Source organism: Cynocephalus volans, chromosome 4, assembly GCF_027409185.1.
Source record: "Cynocephalus volans isolate mCynVol1 chromosome 4, mCynVol1.pri, whole genome shotgun sequence".
In the NCBI taxonomy this organism is placed as follows: domain Eukaryota; kingdom Metazoa; phylum Chordata; class Mammalia; order Dermoptera; family Cynocephalidae; genus Cynocephalus; species Cynocephalus volans.
In genome coordinates this window covers 112,459,118-112,472,694 of record NC_084463.1, presented here as the reverse complement: position 1 = coordinate 112,472,694, position 13,577 = coordinate 112,459,118, and the positions used below count along the sequence as shown (strand labels likewise).

The 13,577-nt window shown below is 50.2% G+C and overlaps 1 protein-coding gene across 4 annotated transcripts in view; it reads right to left on the bottom strand.

The window, feature by feature from the left end:
• The window catches only part of MICAL2 (microtubule associated monooxygenase, calponin and LIM domain containing 2), a 204,567-nt gene that overhangs the window by 79,742 nt on the left and 111,248 nt on the right, over window positions 1–13,577 (bottom strand). For 3 of the 4 annotated variants that reach the window (XM_063092700.1, XM_063092702.1, XM_063092701.1), the window contains exons 18-22: window positions 13,062–13,184; window positions 11,830–12,048; window positions 11,491–11,592; window positions 10,100–10,225; window positions 5,338–5,400 (exon numbers count right to left, since the gene is read on the bottom strand). In XM_063092700.1, the coding sequence (XP_062948770.1) occupies window positions 5,338–5,400; window positions 10,100–10,225; window positions 11,491–11,592; window positions 11,830–12,048; window positions 13,062–13,184 (633 nt within the window). The remainder of the gene's footprint in view (window positions 1–5,337; window positions 5,401–10,099; window positions 10,226–11,490; window positions 11,593–11,829; window positions 12,049–13,061; window positions 13,185–13,577) is intronic. The other variant, XM_063092703.1, reaches the window with a different exon arrangement.

The window sequence follows — 13,577 nt, the reverse complement described above, 5'->3', positions numbered from 1 at the left end:
CAGAGACAAAGGCAGAGGCCAGTTAGCACCAGAAGGAACATGCAAACAGGCTAGAGGTGGGAGAAGGCTCCACATCCACATGCAAACAGCACCCAATGTCCCGGAGCAGCAAAACCCAGGAGCAGATGGCAGGCATTCTGGAGACGCAGAAAAGGAGAGAAATAAAACCCTGAGACTGTAAAAAGACAAATACCAGGTGATTTCACTTATCTGAGGTACCTGGATCAGCCAGAATTACAGACACAGACAGTAGAAGGGTGGTTGACCGGCTAGGGGGAGGGAGTGGGAGTGATTGTTTAATGGGTACAGAGTTTCAGTTTTACAAGATTAAAAGAGCTCTGGAGATGGACGGTGATGATGGTTGCATGACATTATGAATGTATTTAATCCCTCTGAACTGTACACTTAAATATAGTCAAGATGGTAAATTTTATTTTATGTGTATTTTAACACAATAAAAAAAATTTGTTTAAAAGGATTAGCAAACAAGAAACAAAAATGCAGTGGCCCTGGGTGAACCAGGTGGCCAGCAGAGCTGCACCTGCGGGGGTGCCCGGCTTTCAGGAGTTCCTCGCATCTCTCACCACCCAGATGGGGCAAATGTGTCCCAGAGTGGAAGGGAGCTGTCCAAGGACAACTATTAAGCAGATGGTATTCAAGCCTCCCGACCCCAGCCCCGGGGCCTTCACAGCCTCTCTCATCCAGGGCTGGGGTGAATTGTGCCGCTCAGGCCCCATAACCCCGAAAAGGCCTGTAAGCACCTGTGTTACTGTGACCTCCAAAAGCCTGCAAGACAGAGAAGTGAGTACAGGAGAGAAAGAAATCAGAAACCAAGCCCTCAGAGACAGAAGGCTAAACTGCAGCACCCTCGTCCAGGGACCCTCCTCCTCAGAGAGCCGTGGGCTGCTGCTTCGTGAACAGTGGGGCCTCACAGACCCGGGGGCAGGGCTGGGACCCAGCTCCACCACCAACCGGTTCTGAGACCTGGCACAAAGCACTGAACTCCCGAGCTCAGTTTCCCATTTAGGAAAATGGGGCTTTTGTGCCTGCCTCTTGGATTTGTGGGAAGGACAGTGACAGCATGTGTGCCAGGGTGCCTGGCACTTAGCAGGGGCTGGGCCAAGGTTACTCCTCTCTCCCTTAGTCCCCTGGATTCAGCCTGCCCCAGCCTTCCCTGCAGCTCCTGGGTGCAAAGTTGATGTCTGATCTGAGTCCCTCCCACCAGGATCACAGACCACCTTGTCAAGGAGAGCAGTGGCTGGAACGGACCCACTCTGGGTAGGTGGGGGCAGCAGAAGGGGAGCTCCACAGCAGGCCCCAGGTGGCAGCACCCAATGCTGGGCAAGGCCAGCTCAGAGAGCAGGAGGCAGCCGTTCCACACGGGCTCCCAGGAGCACTGCCTGAAGATGTGTTGTAGATGCCTGTGCTTCTGAGTGCATTCGTGAATGCCTGGATTCAACCAATGTGTTGAGGAGCTGGGGAGGGGGTGGAAGCCAGCAGTCCAAATAGAGCGTGGCATAATCACACATATTCCCATGAGCAAACCCCAACCTGCTCCCCCTTCCCCACTGGCTCTGAAAGCCCTCCAGGAATGCTGCAGTCTCCTCTTAGGGGAGCAATCACATGCAGTATGAGATTCCAGAAACACTGCTTCTGATCCCAAGACCTTGAGGGAAGGGAGGCTCCAGACCCTCCATAGCCTCAAATCCAGCTTCTGGGGATGTGGTCAGACAGCAGCAGTTGAGGTTGCAGGGCCTTTGGGCAAAGGCTGGTAGCCATTAGGACAACAAATAACAATCACTTGTATGTGGCTAAAATAACATGCTCCATCTAAACCCAAGGCTGCTCTTGGGAGGTTACATCTAATCCAATAAATAAGTAAAGCCTCAAATATAAAGCAAATTACAGCAGGATTGCCACAGCTCCCAACTCCTAGCAGTGGTGCCCAGCCTCAGGACCTAAGGCAGACTCATCAGATTCCAGTGAAAATGTGGTCACTCAATAGGGATGAACAGGAAAAGGGATGCCCAGCAGGCGGGTGAGAACAAGGCCTGGGAGACTCTCGTGCCTTTTCTCATTGAGGAAGCACCAACACTGAAAGAAACTTTGGAATAGTAACTCCAGATCATGCATGTGGCTCTTGGAAACTGCAGAGAACGTGGCTGTAGGCCTGCTGGGGGTGGCTGATTCCTCAGGCTGAGACAGCCATCAGACTTTGCAAAGCCTGCCACTTTACAGGAGCAGCAGCTGCCAGGCCAGGCACCCCTCCCACCCCTGCTCCCATGCTGGCCCAGCCTGGGAGAGATTAGGATTCTGCTTCCAAGCACACTCCCTGCCATTTTCAGGAGGCTACAAATGCCGAGAAACTTGGCTCCTGCTTTCAGGAGGCAAGGTTCAGGTGTATTGACTCAGGACAATAAGCCATTGTTTGCCTGATGTCCCATCCCCCACAGGGGCCCCCAACACAGCCCTCAAATAGGGGCTGTGGAATACAGGGTGCTTCCTAGGTTTATATCAAGATGAAGAGGAAGGAAAGGAGGGAGGTCAGATTTACCCTCAGTATTGTCCACTCAGCTCCTGAGCGACTGTCCCCGTGGGCCCAGTGTGTGAGCTGGTGCCACCACATTCTCCCAGAAAGGCACCAGAGTGATGCCATGACACCCGTGCACAATTACTGCCTCCCCTGAGTTAGCAGAGACTGAGACTGTACTTTCTGGGGCTTTAAATACAAGTCCCTAATGAGACCTTATTAACCACTTAGCTAATAAGCACTTTGTACTACTGAGCTTCTGAGCAATCCTGACGTAGGGAGCAATTACGGAAGCATGCAGAGGGTTGTGAGGCTGCTCAGAGGTGTTGCCAAAACACATCTGCTTGGTCGTCCTGCCAGCACAGGGCCCTGCCTAAGTCACCTGGCCAGGGGACCCAGGACGAAGACCACGCCTGGTCCTTCCTTTCCTTATGAGGCCAAAAGGCTCCTTTCTCCCAGTGGCATCCATGTGTCCACTGTGAGAGGGTGACTTTCTTTTAAAAAAAGAAAAGACAGGGGAGGAGGGAAAGGGAGGAATTGGTAAAGGACCACGATAATCAATTATATTGGATACTAAAGAATATACTAATTATCCTGATTTGAACATCACATATTGCACACAGGTATTGATATTCAATATTGTACCACACAGATATGTACAATCAACTATGTTCCAATAAAAAATAAATTTAAAAAAAAAAAGGATAAAAGCACTCTTAAGGAAATCAACATTGGGCCTCCCACCTGCCCTTCCCAACCTGATAGAAACTATCCCAGAGTCAACAAGAGGTAGACTAGAGCTTCCTTGGGAGGTCACAAGGAAGCCAAGTGATAGAGAATTTGTCTCAAGGGATGAGAAAGGGGCCTTGAAGCACACTCCAAAGACCAATGTGAGGTCGAGGGTTACCTTCTACTTCCTGACAGCAAGATGGCCTTATGGGCTCCACGAGAGTGAGGATATAACTGGCTGGCTTCTGCTAGCTCAGTGCTCCTCACACTATCTGTAGGCAATGACCAGGTTTTGTTTCTTCTCTTTAAATCTCTAATTTAATTTTCATTGTGGCTTGCTACTTCTGGATACAATAAAAGTAAATGGCTAGAAATACGATCATGTGCTTAGATGTATGGTGATGTCAAAGTGCTCTGCAAGTTTCTCATGCTCACTCTTACTATGCTCACTGGGTCTCAGACCAACCTGCCCGTGGACCACACTTTGAGTAGCACTGCTCTGATTAACTGGGGAATTACCAGGTTCTTAGGATCCTGGGAAACAAAGAAATGCTCAACTTCTCTTCCAGAACAGTCATCCTGGTGCTGACCTCAGAGTAAGAGCCAGAGATTCTCACCAAGGAGATTCATGCTTTGGAGGGCAGACCATCTATGTCCTGGGCAGTGCTGGTCAAGAGGAGCACTTACTTTTTGGCTGGGAGTAATTTATCTAAACACAAAGTTGGGCAACTGATGATTTGGCCAAAAAATGATATTTCAGTCACTAGTTTTTTAAGAATTAGTAATTTTGGAATCCCATGGGACTGTTTTTTGTAACCTTTTATGTATTTTTCAATATTCTTATAATGTTCAAGAATTTGGGTATTTTTTACTACCTTTTTTTTCTTTTGAATTCTATTTTTCAGCTAATTAATTAGAACAAGCTAGATGACTGGACATTTCAGGTAGGCCATCATCTCATGTTTTGTTAGGTTAACCCTCAAACATAGCACTTCCCTCCTTTGAACCTCAGTTTCCTCATCTGTAAATGGGAAGCCCACTGCCAACCTTGCAGGGCTGCAAAAATAGAGTCTATAAAAGAGTGGGCCGTGCCTCAAATGTGCTGGGCACCCAGGAGGCATTGGCTGATAGTCAATGAGTCCAAAGCCCAGCTGTTTGTACAACTGTGCGCTTCTGTGTTCTGGGACTTCTTTTCTCCTAAGTGACTTGCACTGTCTTCTGCATGAGTAGGAATGACGTGGCCCGCCCATGACGAGCACACTGTCTTCTCTCCCGAGCCAACCTAGATTCTAACATGGTGACACCAACTGTCGTCACAAGCACCAATGCCAGAGGCTGTAGAAGATGGCTGGATCTCCACAAAGAGGTGCTCCTTGGGCAATCCTGTGACCCCCAGTTCAGAACGTGACAGTCCCTGCCTGGATGTTGGAGCATTTCTTGCCTGCACGTAGCTGGCCCATCTCCCCTGACGTCAGTGGTCCTGTCTTATTTATTGCTACATTCCTGACACCAGGAAGATACTCTGAATGAAAGAAGAAGCAGGCTCCAGGGCCCATTTGTGTCCAAACAATGGTTCCCACCTAGGGCTTGGAACTCACTTCTCCCCAGAGCTGGGGCACCTGTGGCCAATATGGCCTGCTCTGAGCATCAAGCAAGCCCGCATGAGTCAGGGATGGGAGTAGAGCTTCCAGGGCCTTGGAGCAGAAGGGAAGGTGTCGACAGGTAGGGTCAGAGGAGGTCTCCTGAGCCCACTTGGGCAAGAACCTAACTGACTGAATGAGAAAACATCAGAGGACAGGCTGTTGGACCCGATTCCTCAGCTATATGCCCAGGACAAAGGAAGAGGAGGATGAGGAACTGAAACCACCCTCAGAGGAGATACATTCAGAACTGAGATGCAGGCAGGCCTCTGGGACTGTGACCTCCTAGTGGGAGCCCACATCGGCCCACCTTCATCCCCTGGTACCAGGTGCCATGCTGCTGATCACACGCACTTCACCATCACAGCTCTGCGAGGTGGGTCTCATAATCCCCCTGCGCAGATGAGGTGGCTGAGGTGCAGGGAGGCTCTAACTCACCTGAGGCTGTACTGTTCTTAAGTGGCTGGGATGGATATGGACACCTGAAGGTGGCTTCTTTTCCTTTAGAAAGAGAGGAATCAACATGCATTTTAGGTACAGGAGCTTTCTTCTAGAATTCTCTTCCAGTGGGGAAAGGGAATGCCTACTAGATACTTCAGGCAGTTTGCATATGTTAAGTCACTGCAGTATTCCAGTCATCCTCAGAAGTGGCTGTTGTCAAATCCATTTTCTAGGTTAGGAAACTAATCCACTCACTTGTCCGAGGTCACACAGGAGTAATTGGTCCTCTGAAGTCAAGTCCGATTCCAAGCTCATATCCTCCTCCCTATTATCTCCTGCCTCACTAAGACATACCAGGACACTGCCAATTAAAATCCCCCAGGCTTGGATGTACACAGGAGACCTCCAAAAAGCTGCCTCACTGTATCCCCAGGGACAGAGAGAGAGAGAGAGAGATATGAAGAGGTTAGGTATGGGCCCTGAGATCCATCTTCAAGGTCTATCCCTATACCAGGTGAAACAAAGGCAACCAGAACTTGCCCAGCACCTCCCTGTTTCCCTCTAACATGCAAATCTCTAGCATAAACCCTGCAGATCCAGTTTTAAAACAAACACCCCAAGGGTACAGAAATCTGCTTTTGCAATGCTCACTGCTCTTCCAACCCAGGAGGACTCAACAGCAGTTCCCAGCCCAGTGAAGGGTCCCCCTTGCTCAGCTGTGCAAACACTCAGCTGCCACCTTGATCTTGCCAGAGCCTGCCAGCCTTGATAAATGGCAGGCAGCCACACCACAGCCCAAATCAGCAGCAGCCTCCCTTCTTGAAGAAAGAAATTAATTAATGGTTGATAGGGGTCGATACCACTGAAGGAGTGGTGAGTTGATGGGATGGGCGAATCAAGTGGTGCTGGGGACATAAGATTGGACATGGATCCCATTGTCCAAGGCCTTGAAAGACAGACTCTGGCAAGAGTCTGGGCCCTAAATGAGAGGGCCTCATGGCTCCCTGTGACTGTTCAGGCCAAAAAACCAACAGGACCTTCTGAATTTCAAAGCAGAACATCAATCTGTGAGGGCGGACAAGTGCAGACCGAAGTCAGGGCCCTGGCCACATCTCTTGGAGTCGGTGACGCAAGTTTGCAACCCTGTGAATAACATGTGCTCCTCATGATAAGTCCAGCTGAGTATTCCCAGGAGGAGGTGATTATTCCTGGATCTTCAGAATTGGGGTGTAGGGCTCTAGGACAGAGGCAGACACACTGCTGTCTAGGAGGTGGCCAAGGACTAAGCATCAGTTTCCTAGTGCATTTTTTCTTCTTCTGGCTGCCTTGAATTAAGGCAAATTTGGGTCACTGGGCAATCAGAGAAGACCATAGTCTGTTTCAAAGAAGCATTAAGGCCCCAGGCTCTCTCCTGGGGAGAAACTCCCCAAGATGCACCAGGATGAAATAAAACCATTTATCACCAAGTCATCATCTGCTTTAGTAGCAGCCAGTTCTCTCCTCAGAGGAGGCTGTGATTCTGCCAGATTCTGTATGTACAAAGCCCAGTGTGGAATCAGTGGTGGGGTCCAGGGAGGGAGGAAGGTTGAGGTGGGCTGTGAGGCAGGCAATATCGTTTCCAAGACTGCTTGAAACTGGAAACTCACTGCTGCATCCCTAACTGCCCCCAACAAACACAGTGACACCTGCAGGGGCCTGTGAGTGCAGGCACCTAGAGAAACTAAGGCACAGAGAGGTGAAGTGACCTGCTGGGGTGGTGCCTTCTAAGAGCTCCCCGACCATTCCCAGCTGCATTGGGAAAGGCACAGCAGCCTGTAATCAATAAGTTGGAAGCTGTTAAAATAGCTTAATTACACCACCACCTGATGGCCAAGGCTGGCTTGGGAGATGGGATAAGAGAAAACAGGGGTGATTTTCTACCACAACCTGGCAGAAACAAGGAACAAAACTATAGAGGTGTGGGCCAGAGGACCTGGGGTTGGCCATCCCAAAGTCGGTCCCATCTGCAGCATTCCCTGCTCCTGAGTGTGGGGCTTTACATGGACACAGCCTCTGGGCTGGTCCTTCTGATGAGGCCTCCATTCACCATTCACGCCTGGTGACTGTGGTATAGAGGAGAGAGTGCTGGACTGGGAGCTGGAGTCCTGGGCTCTACTCTGCTCCCTTATCCTTTGCTTACCTGTGGCTCTGCTCCTGCTCAGTTCTCATGCTCACAGGAAGACCCACCCCGTCCACTCCAGTAAAATCACCACCCTTCCCCCAGCCTCTAGGTCAGTGCCACCAGCTCTGATTTTTCCACAGGAAGTAACATCTTCTACCATATGTAATTTACTTATATTTTATATTATTGTTGATTGTTTACTTCCCCCTACTAGAATGTAAGCCTCATTAGGGCAGAAATTTAACTCTTGTTCATTGAAGCATATCCCAAGAGCCTGAAGTGCCTAATACTGAGTTGTCATTCAATAAATGTTTGCTGAATGAATGAATGTTCACTCATTGGCTTAATGAGAGATACTGGTTTAAAGCTTCCTGAAGTGCCCCATGGAGAAGCAGCAGGGGGTCTCGGGGGGCGTGATGATGATGTGACAGGGGTTTACTTACTGACAGGAAGGGTCTCTATTAGACCTGGCAGACCCCATGTTCCCAACAGGCTGCCTGCTGCATCACTTAGAAGGAACTGATGCCTACTGGAAACCGAGTCAGGGGGCCTGGGAAGCATGGTGGCTTTTCTTGCCCTCTCAACTCTGAAAGGGCAGTGACCAAGCCAGGGCTTCCTGAGGATGGAAGAAAAGCAGGGCAAGAGAGGGCCTTGGCTGGCTCCAGAGAGGGGCTGGACCAGAGAGAAGCAAGGCATGGGTCTGGCTGACCAGCGAGAGGCATGAACCACTGCCTGGCCTGTGTCCAGGTGCCCTGCCCCCTCCCATCATTCTGACAAGGGTTCCAGTGACCTTTTCTCACAGCAGGAAGTATCTCCTGGATAAGACCCCTTTCTCTAGTTGGGCAAAAAGCTACCCTGAAACCTTGCAGACGGTGATGACAGAAATGCCTGTCTCCACCCATACAGTTCACTCTGACATGAGCCAGGAGTCACTCTCTTATTGGGGAGAAAATAGAGGCCCAGACAGGTCAGGAGACTTAAGGTCAAACATCTGATCAGTGGCTGACCTGGAACAAGAGGCTGGGATCTTGACATCTTGATTGTGGCTATTTTCAGTGGCACTTAAGATTGAAAGGACTTGTGTTTCTCTGTATCACCTCCTGCTGCCTTTCTGGGGATGCTTCACATCCACACTGGGGACCTTGGAGGCGTGGGGCTGGGAAGATTCCATGCTCCTTTCTTGGGTACCCTACCTACATGCTTCTCCCCACAGAAGTAGGGGGCTAATGGGGTGGGACTCCCAGATACACACCAAGAGGCAGCTTCTAATTTTTCGCTAATGCAATGGCTTGGAGCTGGTTTGTGCATCTGCTTAACATCACAGAGATAAGCCAGCAGTGCCTGACATGGGGCACTAGCACAGTATGTCCAGCCTCGGTGGGAGCTGGATGGATTGGATGTGTTCAGAGGAGCACATGCTGGGTGGGGAAGAGACCCCACACCCACTCCACAAGCAACAGAGGCCAAGCTTTCCCCTCCTGCCCCAGCTGGGTATTGTTCTTGGCATAGTAGGTAACAGGAGGACAACTGGAAAACATAAAAAGTGCCCCAGAACCCAAATGTAATCATTGCTCATGGGTGCATTTCATTATCGACTTGACCAAAATTAGCTCCCTGCCTCCACCTCTCCTCCTAGCCAGTCTCTGCACTACTACCTGACTCATCCTTCCAGAACACAGAATGGCTCTTCAGTGGCTTCTTAAAACCCAGAGGATAAAATGAAATTCCTTTACACGCAAAGAGTGGGCTCACTTTCACCCTCAGTCTCTGCACCCCCCATAAATACTTTTATCCCCAAATCCAAATCACTAGACACTGTCTTCTACTTCATGCAAGTCTGGTCCACCTACCTTTGCACGTGAAAGCCCCTCTCTAAAACGCCCCCTGCCCTTCACCTCTCTCTAGTGAAATCCTCCCATGTAACCTTCAACATTCGGTCCTGTACCGCCTCCTTCCTCTGTGAATCCTTCCCTTGGCTTCTCCCCTCTCTGTTCCTACAGTCTTACCCATTATACCTCTTAGAGAATTATTTATTTAATTAGAAAAAAGTTTTTAGGCAGCTGGCCAGTATGGGGATCTGAACCCTTGACCTCGGTGTTATAACACCAAGCTCTCACCAGCTGAGCTGACCAGCCACTTCTTAGAGAATTAATGAATAATGTTGTATTGGGTTTACCATGTGAAACTGCCATTTTGTTAGGTCCAAAACATCCAAATGTTGGTAATTTCATAGAGTAAAAATGTCCCTTATTTCTATGCTGATGTGCTGTTTTCCCGTGTGACTATAGTAAGCGACTGTACTTCCCTCTGCTTTGTTCTGTCAGCACCTGGCACAATGATTGGCATACAGTGGGTACCTGATGAATGCCTGCTGAATGAATGAGCATGGTTTGGCAAGGTTTAGTATGCTGCCTGTTAGGCCATGTTGTGTGCTCTAACACACAAACAGAACCGAATCCAGGACTGTTGTAAAATATCTTGCAAATTTTCATCCCAGTCAAGCCAGACTCCCCATGTGTGCCTGTGCAGGTCAAGCAGAGCATGAGAACATCTCGGATCACTCAAGGGTGGGGGCAGCCAATGATTCAGGACAACTACCTTTCTGGCAGGAGAAGCAGAGTCAACAGTCGGCAGAGAGGAAGGAGCAGCTGGACCAGGAGATGGAAGGCAAGAGGGAGAAGACGGAGGAGGTGTATGAGACAGGCCTTGAGAGAGTAGTTTATTCTGCATAGAACAGAAATAGAGGAAACTAGGATTATCCAAGGGACACGCACAGGGTTGCCCACCTCTGTGATGCAGGCCCCGCCTGTGCACTCAAAGGTGGGAGGGAGCGGGGGGGGGGAGAGAGACATCGAAGCCCCTCTCTCAGGACAAAGCAGAAACCTGTCTTGAGCCCAGCAGGATTTTCTGGCTCCTGGTCGCCCTGAGTTCTGCTATAACTCCTCCAGCTCCCTTGTCATATCAAAATAGTTTAAGAAGATCCATTCTGTTCCTGCCTATATCCACCCCCGCCGCCAGCGCTTATCACTGAAGCCCTCACCCTGGAGCTTGGTATGAAGCAGCAGCAGCTGCAAGCTTAGGAAACAGGAGTCCTGGGCTGCTCTGGGGCAGATGGCCACAGCAGGGGCCCTGCAGCTGTACACAGACAACTGTGCTGGCCTCCTGGCTGCCGTGTGCAACCCTCAAAACGAACTCACTATAAAGCATCCTTCCCAAGTCAATGACTCCACCAAGTAGCAGAGGACACAGGTCTGGAGCAGACCGAGTGACAGCAGGGGAGGAGATATGTTCTAGTGACAGGCTTGCTGCAAGCAAAGGACGACTTTCCACATACATTCACCTGCAGGATCTCATTGTCAATACTTTCAGCTCCCTGTGAGCACACGCTCATCTTTCCAGCAAGCTTCCGAATAAGTAACTGGCTTGGAAGGGGCTGTACTTCCTATTCTAAGGCGAAGCCATTCTTCTTGGCTCAAGGTTGCCTCTTATGGAAGCAGAGCCCAGGTTATGACATGTGGTTAACCTCGTCATTCAGCGTCTCCCTGATCAGGGCTGTAGGGAGATTTCTCTATTGTGCCCCAAAATGCCACAAGCCACTGGTTTGCTTTCACCTTAAAGGCACCATCATTCTTGGAACTGGCCAGCTTTCCCTCTTTCGGTTGACTCTTAGGAAGCTCCGAGCCTGCTTAGAAACTACCTAGCGTTTAACAGCCTGTGTTTCTGTTTGGTAACGTTTTCCTGGGACCTGAGCTTACTTTCCGGCCTTGGTTTTCCTTTTGTCATGATGTATCTACTTATTTTAAATCTTCTCATTTGGATCTTTTTTAGATGCCAGCTTGAATTCTCGAGTGGCTTGAAAAATGAACAGCTCCTCGTAATATAAAAGAAGGAGGAAGGAGTAATAAATCACACTACAGAGCCTGGTTTGCGGCCACCTGGCTGGCTGTCCCACATCTGAGTTCCCAGGGCTCTGAAAACCCCATATTTACCTGTGGGGAATCCCCCTGTCCAAACATGGAGGCGAGGTGAGCCGCCTTCTCCTTAATGTTCTTTTTGTGAAATTCCCTGTTGGCCAAGTTCTGAGCCCTCTTCTGTAGTCCAGGCAAGAAAGGAAAAAGAAAAGAGAGAGCATGACAGAGGCTATGAGGGTTGCCCCCAAGGGAGAGGCGAGGGAGGCAGTCTGGGGGCTTGTCTGCTCACCACACACAGCAGGACAGGAGACAGGAGTGAGCGGTAGGAGAAGGGACCCGCCATGGGCAGGAGAGGGAGAGAGGGGAAAGGAAGTCACCTAGACATGGACAGAGGCAGGGCAAAGGGTGATCTTTCACCTGAAGAATCTTTTCTTCCACTTGCTGCAGCCGCCGCAGCACCCCAGAAAGGGCCAGCGCTCCCTGGCAGGTAGGAGGCAGGGCTGTGGAATTTTCTGGCCCACCCAGCTGCAGGTCAGACTTGGCTCTGGCTCTCCAGGGTCTGCTTGGGCACTCACCACCAGCAGACACTTGATTGAGCTCTCTGAGCACATGCCCGGTCACAACCACAGGGGGCAACTGGGAAAGAGGGAAAATCAAGCTTCCTTCCCTACTGTGGCCCTGTCACAGACCTGCACTGTAAGGAATCCCCCAGAAGGACCAGAAACATAGGGCACACCAAGTGCCACCCTAAGCCTCAAGTGTTGACTTTCCACACTTGCATCAGAATCACCTGGCACCCTCATTAACAATGAAGTCTTGGGCCTCACCCCAGACCCTCTGAATCAAAACCTGTACAACCCTGGTTCTCAATCCTAGTTGACCACTGAAATTATCTAGCATGCTTAAAAAAAACAACTCAAGTCTGGGCCCAACTGCCAGAGATTCTGATTTGATTGGTTCAGAGTCAGTGTGGGACATTAGTATTTTTAAAAACGTTTCCCAGGTGATGCTTATACAGAGAGACAAAAATCACTGCATTATATCCACATCTACCTTGCTCAACCTCCGCTACCTGGAAGCAACAAAAAATTCCTAATGCTGACCAGACTTCTTCGAAGTTTGTGGTCCATAATAGTGGTTCTGTTCTAATTCCAAACTCAGAGACGCTAGCTGGAAGAAGGCACAGCCCGTGGCTGCAGCTGTCTCCCTTCCCACCACACAGGTTCTGGTCTTACCCTTTCAATGCGTGCAGCTGAGCAATGCCCCCCTCCCCTCCAGCCCATTCCAACATCATGCCACTTTTTCATCCGTTTGGAAATCAGCCTATTCAAATGGTCTGCTAGTAAAGCTAAGTGTTGCAGGTGCACCTCACAAAATACCCCACGTGACACAGTTTGTTTTTCTCCAAGCAGCACCACCAGCGCTTGGTGTTTGGCCAGTCAAGACCTCTGACTGGCTGAGGGATCAATGGCACCTATTTGAAGGTGCTGCATACTTGGTCACTCTTTCCTATAAGGGAGGTGATGTCAAGTCATGTCCAGTTGCAATCAGCCCTATTTGGGGTATGGAGAAAGCCACTGACCCCACCCCTTTGGATTAAAGTCCCCCCCTGGCTTTAGCAAAACAGCATCCACTGGAAGGAGCCCTACCTGCCTTTTCAGAGGAGGTGCCAGGCTGGGCGTGGGCTCCTCCGGCTTGGGGCAGCAAGAGTTAACAGGACAGTCAGAGGAAGAGCACAGGACGGGCTTACCTATCCCTGAGACATGGTGTTCCTGGGAGGAGAAAGGTGAATCCGAAAGAGCAGCCGCAGGAGACAGGAAGGAAAAGCTGAGTCAGATCAGATACTTGGAGGGAGGAAAGGAGCAGGGATACACAGTTGGCAAGTGCAGGGAGAGTGCAGGGCTGAGCTCCTGCAAGCTGGGCCCAGCTGGGAAACTTGAGCCCTGGCTCCCTGTCCACGTGAACAGCAATTTCTGGAGTCCGCCTTCTCTTGCATAACGTGTGAATCCCAGGGAGGCCTTGCTTTTGGCTCCGACATAGGTCCCCGGTGAGCACTGCTAGAACCCATGCCAAGCCAGGTTGGCCAGCCCAGGAGTCCTCCTGGAGGTGGGAAAGCTCCCTGCCCCCTTGAGGACAGGGATGCTCCAGTGCTTCTGATGGAGTAG